General features: G+C 35.0%; 1 protein-coding gene across 15 annotated transcripts in view; it reads right to left on the bottom strand.

Moving 5' to 3' along the window:
* The window catches only part of LOC141399113 (uncharacterized), a 275,035-nt gene extending 261,991 nt beyond the window's left edge, over positions 1-13,044 (bottom strand). The window contains exons 1-2 of one of the 15 annotated variants that reach the window (XM_073977244.1): positions 13,006-13,044; positions 3,436-4,452 (exon numbers count right to left, since the gene is read on the bottom strand). In XM_073977244.1, coding sequence (XP_073833345.1) covers positions 3,436-4,099 — 664 coding nt within the window. In that variant the 5' untranslated portion in view covers positions 4,100-4,452; positions 13,006-13,044. Of the gene's footprint in view, positions 1-3,435; positions 4,522-11,985; positions 12,511-12,580; positions 12,649-12,670 lie in introns of those variants that run through there. The other 14 variants (XM_073977239.1, XM_073977232.1, XM_073977237.1 and 11 more) reach the window with 14 other exon arrangements.
* Between the last annotated feature and the right edge of the window lie 801 nt (positions 13,045-13,845).

Raw genomic sequence — 13,845 nt, 5'->3', positions numbered from 1 at the left:
GAACTATTGGTCAAAAAATCTGAAAATACTCGTATACTGAAATGTTTTGCCAATGAGCAGCCTCACCACAGCAAAAAATAAAGGAAATCAAAAACCTAATTTTGAAAAAGTGTCCGATTTCACTCCGAAATCCCCATATATATTCTTGATCAGGATAAATTTCTTAATCTAGCCCTGAAACTTTGTCCATCTGTTGCAATTGATCGATATATGTTTGCACCCAAGTGCCTTTTTCCATAGGTTAAGTTTGACGATGGGCTTTATCGGCCCACGTATTGGTATAGCCCCCATATAACGGTACTTCCCAATTACATTTGACGTTCTTACGTTCAACAATGCTCCACCAAAAAGCCCCAGATAATGGTACCTCCCAATTTTCGGTATTCTGAGATTATTAGCTAATTATTTTTACCAAAATACCTGTTATTTGACGTTTTAGATTCCCAGGGTCCACAACACTTTTTTTGATTTTCCTAGTGGTCGTGCTATGTTTTGGTATAGCCCCCAATATACCGGTATCTCCCTATTTGAGGATTTTCGCTACATTTACCTAAATTTTTTTAACGAACTATCTATAATTTGACGTTTGAGGTTCACAATGGTTACAAAACGTCTCTATCAAAAATTTTTAACATACACTCTTAGTGGTCACAAAATTTTCACCATAGATTCATGCTTTGCTATAGCCCCCACATAACGGTGCCTCCCATTTTTTGACCGAACTACCTCTTATGTGACATTTAAAGTTTCCAGTGGTCACACAACTTCCCCATTAAAAATTGTCAACATATATCCATATTGGGCTATAGCATCCATATAACTGTACCTCCCAATTCCAAGAATTTCACCTAATTGTTTATACCCTCAGCATTTATACAGGCAAAATGTGCCTCATCGAAATAATGGTTTTAGACCCCAAGTATGTTTGTACGATATCCGTTTCAAACAATTTTGAGCAGATCTAGCAATGTCCGTCCGTCTGTCTGTCTGTCTGGCTGGCTGGTGCGCACAATAACTCTCGAACGGATCATTCGATTTGGTTAAAATTTTGGGTATCGAAATATTTTGTCCAGTTTCGATTTAAGTTCGAAGATGGGCCATACAGGTCCACTCCTTCAGGTACCTCCCCCACAAATGTTCAAAAATTGTCGCAAAACTTGTGCGCACGATAACTCTTGTAGGGAATAACCGATTTGGTCCATACTTTGCACATCGTGTAATTTCTACCAAACTTAGATTAGGTTCCAATATGGACTCAATCGGTCCACTCCTTCGGGTACCTCCCACACAAAATTTCGGAAAAGTTCAGTTTAGGACCTGCTCTCGAATCGCTTTGATTTTTGTTTACGCAAGTTGTATTCGTTGTCCTCTATATGACGTTGTAAGTTTCATTAGGGGCAAGTCCATACTTCCTGAGAAAATAGCCTGAAAGTTACAAAAAACCCTATGACACCGTGTGTAGTGGTTGGAGCGCAAGATAACTCTCGAACGGATCTGCCGATTCGGTCCAAAATTTGGCTTTCGTAATATTTTGTCCAAACTTAGTTCAAGTTCAAAGATGGATTATATCGGTGCACTCCTTCCGGTACCTCCCCCACAGAAGTTCGAAAATGTTCGGAAAATTTGTGCGTACTATAACTCTTGAAGGGAGTAACCGATTTGGTCCATACTTTGCACATTATTAATTTTCTACCAGACTTAGATGAGGTTGTAATATGGACTCAATCGGTAAACTCCTTCGAGTACCTCCCACACAAAACTTCGGAAAAGTTCAGTTTAGGACCTGGTCTCGAATCGCATTGGTTTTTGTTGTACCATCTTGTATTCACTGTCCCCTATACGAAGGTACAAGTTTTCTCAGGGGCATGTCCATACTTCCTGAAAAAATAGCCTGAAAGTTGAAAAACAAACCCTATGACACCATGTTTATGGGTGGAAGAGCAAGATAATTCTCGAACGGAAATGCCGGTTTCGGCCAAAATTTGGCCTTCGTAATATTGTTTCCAAACTTAGTTTAAGTTCGTAGATACGCCATATCGGTCCACTCCTTCAGGTACCTACCCCATAAAAGTTCAAAAATATTCGGAAAAATTGTGCGCACGATAACTCTTGATGGGAGTGACCGATTTGGTCCATACTTTACACATTCTCATAATATCTACCAGATATAGATCAGGTTCGAATATGGACTATATTTGTCCACTCCATCCCGTACCTCCCACACAAAATTTTGGATAAGTTCACTTTAAGACCTGCTATTGAATCACTTTGACTTTTGTTGAAGCAACTTAAATTCGCTGCATCAATTACGATGGCAAAAGTTGTTTCAGGGCAAGTCCATACTTCTTGAGAAAACAGCTCGAAGGGTGTAAAAACACCCTTTGGCACCCCCATGGTCTATGTCGGTCCATTCCTTTAAGTACCTTTTCAGTAAAATTTTTGAACTTTAATCCTAATTAACATTTTTGTCGGTTCATACGAGACCAAAATTTTTAAACCCCCTAAATACATAAGTTTTTTGTGAAAAAAAGTGTTTCAATTTGCACAGGCTGAGGGTATATCTCTGTCGGCAAAGCCGACTGATACTTTTTTACTTGTTTTATTTGTTTTTAATCAAATTACCTGTAAAATTATAGACATTGGATACAGCCCACGTATAACCATACCCCCAATTTCAGGTATTTTAAAGCTGTAATATACGTTTGCGGTCCAAACTGGCTTCCTAATTATTCCACTTTAGTTCGAAATATTTTATGGTGGAGAGTATAAAAAGTTTAACCCGACCCAACTTAAAATTTTTTACTTGTTCTTCTTTATTTTTATTTTAACGAGCTTAAACACTTTTGTCTGTCAACACAACAGTTTTTGCCTAGAAGAACAATTTTTGCTTGTTTTACAAACTATCATTCCAGACCCCATGGCTCCCGACATTATTGTAAATATTTGCACTATTATAACAAAAAAAATCAGCGGAAAATGGTTCATCCCAGATGGTGATAATGCTATTATTTAAGCAGATTATTATTAAAGTAAACAGGATTAGTAAACTTTACCATAACAAAAACAAACAATGGGATATTCTTTTGTTGTTGTTGTCTTCATTGCTTATATGTCATAAATTTATGTTTATCATGATTTATGAACTTCTTTTGAGTCTGTTGTTATTTTTCTATTTTTCTGCTGGTTCGTTCAGTTTTATGTTGGCGATTGTGTACTGTTGCTGTAGTTGTTTTGACTTTGTAGCTGATTCTTCCAGGCCAAAAGTTCATATCCACAATAACCTTTTTTTCTTTTGTTTATCAAAGACTTTGTAAGATTTTTTTTGTTATTTTCCCATACCATAAACAAATAAATACTTATATGTAAGCTTCATATAATATAAACCATAAAGAAAATGGCAGAAAGAAAAAGAAGAAAAATATTTTCTATACTCACCCTGAGCAAATTGTATAAATTTACACACCAATTCACCGAAGATGAAATGCCTCAAATAGGTACCCACCAGCGTTATTGGCATACACAGAACACCCAACAGCATATCGGATATGGCCAAATTGGCTAGAAACACATTGGTTATGGTACGCATTCGTCGATTCTGAAAGAGTGTTGAGGCGACCAGGAGATTTCCAACAATGGCAAAGATGAATATAATGCTATAGCAGGGTATTAACCAAATGGGTATTTCCGTAGTGCTGCTACGTGTACGTTTTTCCAACAGTCGAGTAGTTCGATTGGTTAGCATAAGGGTGGTGGTAGTATCGTTGCTGGCAAATTGTAATAATGTAGCATTATCGCCATGAGAGTGCATAAAAGGAATTGTCGATGATGACGATGCTGTGGAGCCGTATGTTGCTGAGGGTTGAGGCATGTAGGACGTAGGCAAGGACGAAGATGCCATAAATGTTGAATTACTGTTATTTAAGCCATCCATTATATCCCATGATTGTTCCAGGCTTATGCCAGTTGCTATCGAATCTCTGGCACCGGCCGCTATCGTTTCATTGACCGTTGTTAAAGCCAATGAAATGATGTGATTTGTAACATTGTGAACGGTAAAGTAATTGATTAAATCACTATATTCTTGATTGGTTATGGTCATATTGGTAATATTTGTTTGTGTTGTATGCTGTTATTTTTTTCTGCTTCTTGATTTCACTTTTTTCTTTCCTTCTCTTCTTTCGTTTTGCTTTAGACACTTGCACGTCTTACCTTATCACCATATCAATTTCACTGACGAGCATAGCTTGCTGTGTGCCGATTTCATTGCTTTGATTTCTTATTCTTTCGAAACGTGCTTGGATTTCACTATAATTTTCTTTTGATTTTTCTTTCATTGCATTGCAATTTCCTTGCCTTAAAGTTTTCTTGACTTTTTTATTCTCTCTGTGTGAGGATTATTTTGCAGTATTTTTTATTGTTGGTGTTTAAAGTTTAAATTGTGTTTGGTGTACACTGAGATAATAAGACATCACATACTAATTGGATTGTAATTGTAGTTTTGACATTTTCACAGGCATATACCTACATACATATTATATACGTATGTATGTCGTATACCCTAGACCACTAATTCAGCAATAATATATAAATGGGATTTAAATGTAAACAAATAAGAGAGAGTTATCGTCGGGTAGGGCCGACCATGTGGTACCCTACTCCACTACACCTGGGCACTTTACTTTCCAATGAATTTCTTTTATATGATTGCGACATATTTTAGCCGTCCGGTCATACATACATAAGTTGATATACATGGTAAAATACGAGAGATATAGAACAGAGAGACATACATACGCCGTCATTGGAAACGTAAGGTATTATTTTCCGTATTTTATAATGACTAATCGTGGTTTTTTTCGATACATATTTATAAAACAAGTTAAAAAGTATCAGTTAGCTGCACTGACGGAGATATACTCTCAGCCTCGAGCACAAAGAAAATAAGTAAACTCAATACTTTTAACGTCTTCGTGGTCTTTTTTTCAATTTTGGGCGTATTTCCCAAGCAGAATGGACTTTGACCCCTTAAAAATTTTACCGTCGTACCAAGGGCCACAAAAAATGCAAAGAAAAAACCTGAGATGAGTCCTTAAACGGCGCTCTTTCAAAAATTTGTGTGGAAGACACCCGAAGGAGTGTTCCGATGTAGTCCATATTCGGACGTAATCCAAGTTTCTAAGAAATAATACAATGTTCAAAATTAAGACCAAACCGGTTTCTACCTTCGATGGTTACCTTAGGCACTAATCAGTTTAGTTGACGTCGTCACAGGAAGTGTGGACTTGCCGCAAAAAAATTCCACTATCGTAAAAGGGACGCAAGGCGAACATGTTTCAAACAAATTCAAAACGGTTCGAGAAGAGCTGTTAAACAATACTTTTCCCAAACGAGTGGGCCGATATAATCCATATTCGAACCTGATATATGCATGGAAGAAATATTTCCACATCGCTAGATTGGAACAATTCGGTTAGTCCCTTCTGGAACTATTGTGCGCATAAACCTAGCGAACAATTTTGAACTTTTGTGGGGGTACTTAACGGAAGGGGTAGTCCCATATGGTCCATCTTCAAACTTAAACTATATTTGGACAACATTTACGAGACCTAAAATTTGAACCAAATAGGTAGATTCTTCGATAGTTATCGTGCGCACCAGCCCCCCAGACAGACGGACGGACATGGGTAAGTCGACTCCAAATTGTCTGAAGTGGATTTCGTCCAAACATACTTGGGGTATAAAATCATTATTTCGATAATCTCGTTGGCCTAAATGTTGAGTGTATAAACAAATATTAAACGAATTTTAAAAATGTTTTTGGTGATTTTTGTCGAATCGATCAATGAAAACAGAATTTCAAGACTCCATACATCATTGTAATTTGTAACAATTTAGAAACCTGGGAACACTTCTTTCATGATTTGCGACATATTTAAACGTGGTATGTAAATGTAGTTCTATGCAAGAAAATCACAACAATAAAAAACCACTTATATGTAAGGCAGTAGTTCAGTTATCTAACCGCTATATTAATGTTGGGTTTCAGGTTTATTTTCGTAGATTGCCGAAATATGTCTCCTAGGAATAAAATATAGACCAAAAATTTAATTTGGATATTTTTCCCACAAATTTTTCGCGCTAAGAACTATCCGCTCATTATCCAAAATTGTTGGCATCTTCCTTGACCAAAATTTTTACCTCGTGTAAAAATTTTTCAGTATAAAACTATAACTGCGCACTCTAGCGTCGTTATTGTTACTATACACAGAATTAAAACTGTATATACTAGGCTGTAACTCTGTTATCGGAGCACGTCTCCACACCAGCTAAAAACCATCTGATCATCATGTAAAATTGCAAGCTTCTTTACTGTCATAAGATCACACTTTATTTAAACTTTCGCGCAGATCGGACTATGATTGCGAACTACAGAGCAGATAAACATTTTGTTTTTGGTCCAATTCACCGCCTAAATATTTCATTATCATCAACAATAACAATAGCTATATATTCTGATGTGAAACCGGCCTTCATACCAAATTTCGTGACTATCGGTCCATAATTGCGGCCTGGAGTTTGATTACAATTTATAATGGACAGACGGAAACACGGACGGACGGACACACATTGCTATATCGCTTTATCTCGTCTAGATATGAAAAATGGTATATAAAATTGGGTGTCTACGACAAATATTTTACGGTGTTATATCAATTTTTAGCAAAAAAAACTTACACTACCCTTTCCACATTGTGAAGTAGGGCATAAAAACCAATACATATTATACGTTCTGTCAAAGTTGAATTTATTCAACTTTAAATTGAATACTTTAGACGTATTTCGGTAGTATCATAAGTCCCGGTCCACACTAGCGTGAATTTCATTAAAAAATTGAAAAAAAAAATGCGAAATAGAGTTTTCTAATCTCTATGCTGGAAAATCCTATTAATATTCGATTTTAGAGCACTATATTTTGTTTTGAGCTGTTATTCAGAATGAAGAGGGTCTATTTTATACCTACAGCTTATAGCAGTGCAATAAAGACTATATAAAGAGGTAAATGAAGGCATATATCCTAAGGTATATCTTCTAAATCATATGGAAAACCCTATATTTACCCAATCCGCCCCACAAAAAGAGAAGAAGAAGTTATACATACAGCTGTGTGAAATAAAAGTGTAACCCTATTAGTAAGGGATATTCTTAGGTTGCTGTAGCTTCACTGATTTCACACCCGTCTCAAGTGCAATTTTGAACACATGATAGAGTGAAATGCAACATATTTCATAAAGGGGTATTAATTTTGTCAAATAATGTAGGAACAAATCTAATTTTAGGAAAAATTTCCAAATTATTCAGTAACAAATGGATGGGGTCTGGCCAGACACATGTGTTATGTATGTCAAAAAAATCCTTGCAGATCCTTTTCTGTTGATCCTTTGGACTTCCTTTTTTCATTGGAAAGATAAGAAAAGGTCCACAGCTTTATCGTAACCCAATTTAAAATGCAAAATAAAATGAAAAAGGCCTGGCCAGACTCAAGTGTTCAACAAAAGGTTAAATCGAACTCCACACTACTCTAATGGTATGCCTCTTAAAAGTCGGCTTTCGTTTTTTCCGCTGAAGAGTCGATTTGTCTATTTCTCCCATAATCAAAAGTCGACTATACCATTGATCGTAATAAAATAATCAATATAAATAAAAATCAAATGACTTTCGTTGGAAATGGCATCAGTTGAGAACGGCTGGACCGATTTCAATAATGCAAATAAAATTTGATCTCGCCCACTTTTTTTTCTTTTCTACAAAAACTACTGAACTGATTTTCCTGAAATTGTCATGAAATATACAGGGATGCCCCCGTTGAAAATATGCTACAAATTTAGTTTCGGAAGGGGCAGGGTAATTCCTCTATACCCTATTTTTTAAAAATGCTATATTTAAAATAATAATGAATATATCGGTTTGGAAATTAATTTGCGAGGTAATTGTGGATGTGTATCCGACCTTACATATTTTTTTTAGAGTTGGGCAATATCGTTCATGTCCTCGTTCAAAACGAATGAGTAACATCATAAAATCAACGTGTGAAATTAAGTATACGCAGTTTTTTCAAAGAAATTACCGGTGTCCATTGAACGAGATAGTGATCCGGACGATGTTGCCCAACTCGAATTTTTTGTAGGACTCAAAGACTTTACCACGCCCACTTTTTAAAATATGTTACATCTACAAAACTACTGAACCGATTTGCAGGGAATGTACAAGGTTGGCTTCCGGTGGAAACTTTTTCATATTTTCTTGAATGTCGAAGGCACACTCATTGGCCAAAAATAAAAAAATTAATGTCAAAATTTTGGTACAACATCTGGCAACTATGACAGCTATGATATTGACCTTTTCAAAAATATATTAGTTTTTGTTTCATTCGAAAGCGAGCTTCAAAAGACGGAACATTTGACTAATGTTTTTGTTGTGAGTACAACCTATATTTTAAGTGCAAGTAAATATATTCAAAATATCGCGAAACTAATACTAATACTTGTACTTAAATTTGACCTAAGGTTTTAGTCATGATACCCACCAGTGCCCACCTCCGGAATAATTTTCCAAAGTAGGTAATGGTTTAAGATTATTCAGTAATAAAATCAGCTGCCATCTAGTGCCAGATTATAAATGGTGGGTCGTTTCTATGGATATATTAGCGTATAACTCTGTTATCTGATCACGTACATTAACATAATTGTTATCAGTGGCAAGATGAAGAAATCTTCTTCCATATTTGCTTTACGGTTTTTTTTTTAAATCCGCTAACTTGGTTGGATTTTATGTTGTTTTGGAGATTGTTTTGCTTCCGAAGCCTATTTTTGTATCTTAAGATAATCGGGAACTTTGTTCATGTCGTTTTGTATTAACACCATAAAACAATTCTTACTGTATACCCCTTCCAAAGGGGAAAGGGTGGAGAAAGTTACGCTCGTGGTTTCTTAAAACACTCTTCGCAGCAGCACAAAACTGTAACCGGCGCATTGGCTTAATTTTTACACTCTAAATATTTTTGGCCACTTTCTCCATACAAGTGGATCCACTGTGGAAGGGGGCGAGGTATTTGCCATATTTAAAAAAAGCCATATCTTTATGAAAAAAAGACAGGAATGTGCAGGGATGGGCCCCGATAACCGGCTACAAATTTTATTGAATTCCAAAGGGGGCGGGATTCCTCTCCTATGTGATATTTAAAAAAACCCCTATATTTGCAAAAAATACGCATGTATCGATTTAAAAATGTACGGATTAATCTACAATGTAAAACTTCTGTTGGGCCTAAAGACCCGACCACGCCTGTTTTTTTAATGCTATATCTCCAATACTACTGAACCGATTTCCATCAAATTTGCAGCAAAATCTCAATGTTTGCCGTTGTTATGTATATTTTATGAACTTCGGAGGAGGTGGTGTACCTTCCCCATGCTGTTCTTTTAAACGCTATATATTTAAGCCAAACTTATAATTATATCGGTTTCAGCATAAATTTTGGGAGGCAGTTGGGTTGTGTGTGCCCTAGGTACATATTTGGAGGCAAAATACCGGACCACGCCCTCTTTTTTTCTGAATATGTTAAATCTTGAAAACTGATGACAACGCCCACTCTTTTCAATACATTATTTTGCCAAAACAATTGAACCTAATTTCAAGTAATTTTTCAGAAAATGTTCAGGAATATCCCGTCGTACAAAATGCTTTATATTTGCAGACGAATTTCGGAAGCATATTGTTTTATAATCTCTATATTTGCTAAACTTATGAGTGCATCGCCTTGCAAGTTAATTTTCGAGTTATGTGTTCTTTCGTCGAGAATCGACGAAAGCATAGCAGTGGGAAAGATTTGGTTTTGTTTGCAAGTGAAGTTGCTAGAGTTTAGGTAGTGCCAAAGAAATTCTCGATCAGAGTGTTTCTTTGCGCACGTATCTATTTGAGCTAGCAATTGACACTTGGGTATAAAAAGTTTCTTGTTGAAAAACAAGAAATAAGGGAACTGATGAAGATCTGTGGCGAGATCTGAAACTATAGTATTCCCTGCCTTACCTCTTGGTAAACATCGCCAATTTTTTCCCACTAATAAATTAAAGTTGTTTTAATAAAATATTAAAACAACGACTATGGGATTAAGCCTGACTATTTTGAAAAACAAAACATTTTTCTAACTTTTATAATTAGATCGCTTTAGGATGGGATGGGACGGGATTAAGCCTGACAACATCAATGGGCGAAAAACCCCGACAGTCCGTAAGAGAAAAGAAAGGTTACAAGGACAAAATCTGTTGGTAAATTTCAAATCCTCTTCGATTTGATAATGGGCAGCAGAAGTGAAGTAGAAAATACATAATATGTAATCATTAAAACTCCTTACGGGTTAGCAACGCGGATCATGGTCTGCTTTTGATAGAATAAAATAAAGGAGGTACATATAATAGAGACTTCATATAACCGAAACAACCGGGACTTTGCTGTACTTTTGTGTGGAAGTGGTCCTAAAAATTGGGACATTTTCGGGCTCATATCTCATTAAGTGTTGACTTCCTCTAGAAAAATGTAATGCACGAAAATTTTCTGGCCTAAGCCAGTTTTCGGAAAGTTTGACCGTTTTTAGCCTTAACGTACTCAGAATCAGATTTACTAGAGAGTGAACATTTGGGGGGTAAGTTAGTAAGTAAGTAGTAAGTTTTTTTGTGTGCAATTTTTGGTCATATACCGTGAAATAGGGACTTGGCATTTATTCCACAAACTAACATTTGATATTGCATGAACACCTGGCCGAAAAATGGGGTTTCTCGTTAGATCCAGCACAAAGGAGGCTCTTGTGGATACGATCGCGGTGCTTCAAACAACGTTTATAAGATCGTCACAGAGAAATCTCGGATCTATGCGTATGAGCCCGAAACAAAACAGCAATCTACAATGTGGGTCTTCGAAATAACAATTGGTGTCTATTCTGGTCTGAATATGACATCCATTCAAAATTTCGTGACGATTGGTCTATAATTGCGGCCTGGAGTTTGATCACAATTTATAATGGACCGAGGTTCGGACACTTCATTAAATCGCTTTATCTCGTCGAGATATGTAAAATGGTATACCACATTGTGGGTCTAATACGAATATTTCTCGGTGTTACATGGATTTTTAGCAAAAATAATATACCAATAATACCCTCTCCACAATGCGCAGTAGTGTATAACAAGTAAGATAGTATCAGTCAGATGTGACCGATATACTGCATATACCAACCTGTTACATGACTGGATGAAATAATAAGATGAGCAAAGTTTGGAAAGATCAGGGTTCCTTGGAGCTTTTAGGACACTATCTAAGGAAGCAAAATATCACCTTTTTTATGATGCAAAATAGGTTAGCGCACATCTCACCTTCCACTTTTTATTTGAATTGTACTGACGAGTATCTCAGCTTTGACATTCTGAGCTTTAAAATGTTCCCAATTGCGTTACCAACATTGGTGAAATGCTTGTGATGCTGAAAAAGATTATCCCAATTTCCAATTTATGGAATTTTTTACTTCCATGTCAGATGTTTTTGCACCTGTTGGACATATACCAAGGAGAGAAACTAAAACATCTAGTAAAATATCAGTGGTATTGCAAAAGTACCTAAATTATCACAATTTAATATTTTGAAGTTTTTACTCTTTTTACGTCTTTTTTTTTTTAAATACATATAATATACTAATCAAGAAGACCAGCAAAGCGTTGATTCAGTACCAAATAGATGTCGACAGTAGTCAAATATAAAATTAAATATTAATTATTTTGGTTCAGTTCGTCTTAAGTCATTTAATATAAAATCCAGATAGGTGAAAATTGTAGAATCTCCCTAAAAGAAATGTTTACGAGTGAAAAGCTTATGCACTGGGGTTGTGGTGTAGGGTATCGCATTGTCGGTCCCGTCCCGACTATAGCCTTTGCTCACTTGTGTCATTATCTTTTGTTACTGTCATACGTTAATTCACACAATACCGACATGGTGGTCTATGGTATTAAATATTTATTTCGATTAACTATTGTATGTATACAATGCTGTGCGCCATTTGTAGTAATCCTTTATATACTGCAGGTAAAGAAATCTACTTTCTATATGTGCTGCCATATTCCATGATCACATCCTTGAATTGAATTATCATATTGTTTACAATTTAAAAACTTTACAATATTAACACTAAAAATTGATTTCTGTATTATTTGTTGTTTTTGTTTGTGTTATGTATTTTAACACTTAAAATCTCTTTTGTTTTTAATTAATTCTTTTGCTAACTTTTATCAGGACTTTTTCAATTTCACTGTTTAAATTCCAATTATTTATATTTTGCTTTATTGCTTTATTTATTTAAATTAATATCATTGTTATTATAATTTATTTCACATGAATTATATCCCACAAATATAACGGCTTGTTTAGTTTGAAAATGTATTTATTCCCTAAATTTATTTGTTTTACAATTATTTATAATTTTCGTTGTCTTATTTTTGATTAATTTTTAAGATTATTATTTTTTAAAAAAATTTACATTTGTAACACGTTAAAACATTTTTAAATCATTTGTTTATTATTTTCAATTTAATTGTTATTTTATTTTTTCACTATTATTTTTATTTACATTATTTTCTTATTATTATTTTTTATTTATTTTTTTTTTTAAATAAAATATCACATCCTCGATATTCACAATCTCCAAAATTTTGGTTCCACACACACATACACATAAGTACTTCTCTTTTTATTTATTTCTTAATTTTTTTTAAATTTTGTGGCTCATTAATATCTATTTCTTCTTCTTCCTCTTGATTGATGTGTTGCTCATTTGTTTTGATGTGCTGTGTTTTTGTTTTTTTTTTTCTTATCTTAGGCCACTGCACTGCACACAGATTTGTGTTTTGTTATTACAGCACCGTTGAACGCTTGTTAACAATACGACGCACTGCCTGAAACTACCATCGTCCTTTGTTGGCGAATATCACAACATAATGTCTTCCTACCAACCGAGAACAAAATGGGCAAATGCATTGCTATTTCACCTTTCAACACATGCGCCGCATGCCGGCTTTTCGGAGTTATTTTCATTTGAAATTCATTCACAATTTCCATGGATTTCACCACACTGCGTTGGCAGAGTTATGAGAGAAATTGTACAAGTCTCAATGTTCTCTCTTGTGTTAGGTCAGAAACATGTGGCACAGTATAAAGTTTATTTAACATCCTGCCCTACTAACATTGTGGGTCATGTGAAAGTGAATAAAAATAAAAGTGAAACTGTGCAATGTTTCCAACATATTCATGAATTTAACATTGTCCTTGAAACTGGTTACAATGTTAAGTTTATTTTTACATCCTACTGTAATTTAACATCAATTCTCATAGTAAATAAATGTATGCATATACACTCCACGTCAGTAGAATAGAACACCTACATTTTTGTTAATGTTAGCTTATTTATCCCAAAACGAATGAATCTGCGTTTTTAATCTTGTGGGGATTAAAGTCTATGATGTTACGTATCAAACACAGAAAAAATTATGTTTCTAGCTCTTCGCGAAATGATTTTCTGATCAATTTTCCGATAGTACTATGAAAAATAGGGATTTATTTTTGGTCATCAGGATAGAACAGTCACTTTATTTTCGCGAATTTTTGATATATTAACGCCGAATTTTCTTTCAGTCGATAAAGCAAGGCTTTCTAATAATTTTTCACCAAAGAAAACCTATAAATTATTCCGCGGACAGCGAAATAACAGCGTTAAAAGGTTTAAATTGACAGATATTTGAAACATCT

This window comes from Musca autumnalis, unplaced genomic scaffold (genome assembly GCF_047663935.1).
Source record: "Musca autumnalis isolate F117 unplaced genomic scaffold, ASM4766393v1 scaffold_3, whole genome shotgun sequence".
Taxonomy (NCBI): domain Eukaryota; kingdom Metazoa; phylum Arthropoda; class Insecta; order Diptera; family Muscidae; genus Musca; species Musca autumnalis.
This window is presented reverse-complemented; position numbering and strand designations above follow the sequence as displayed.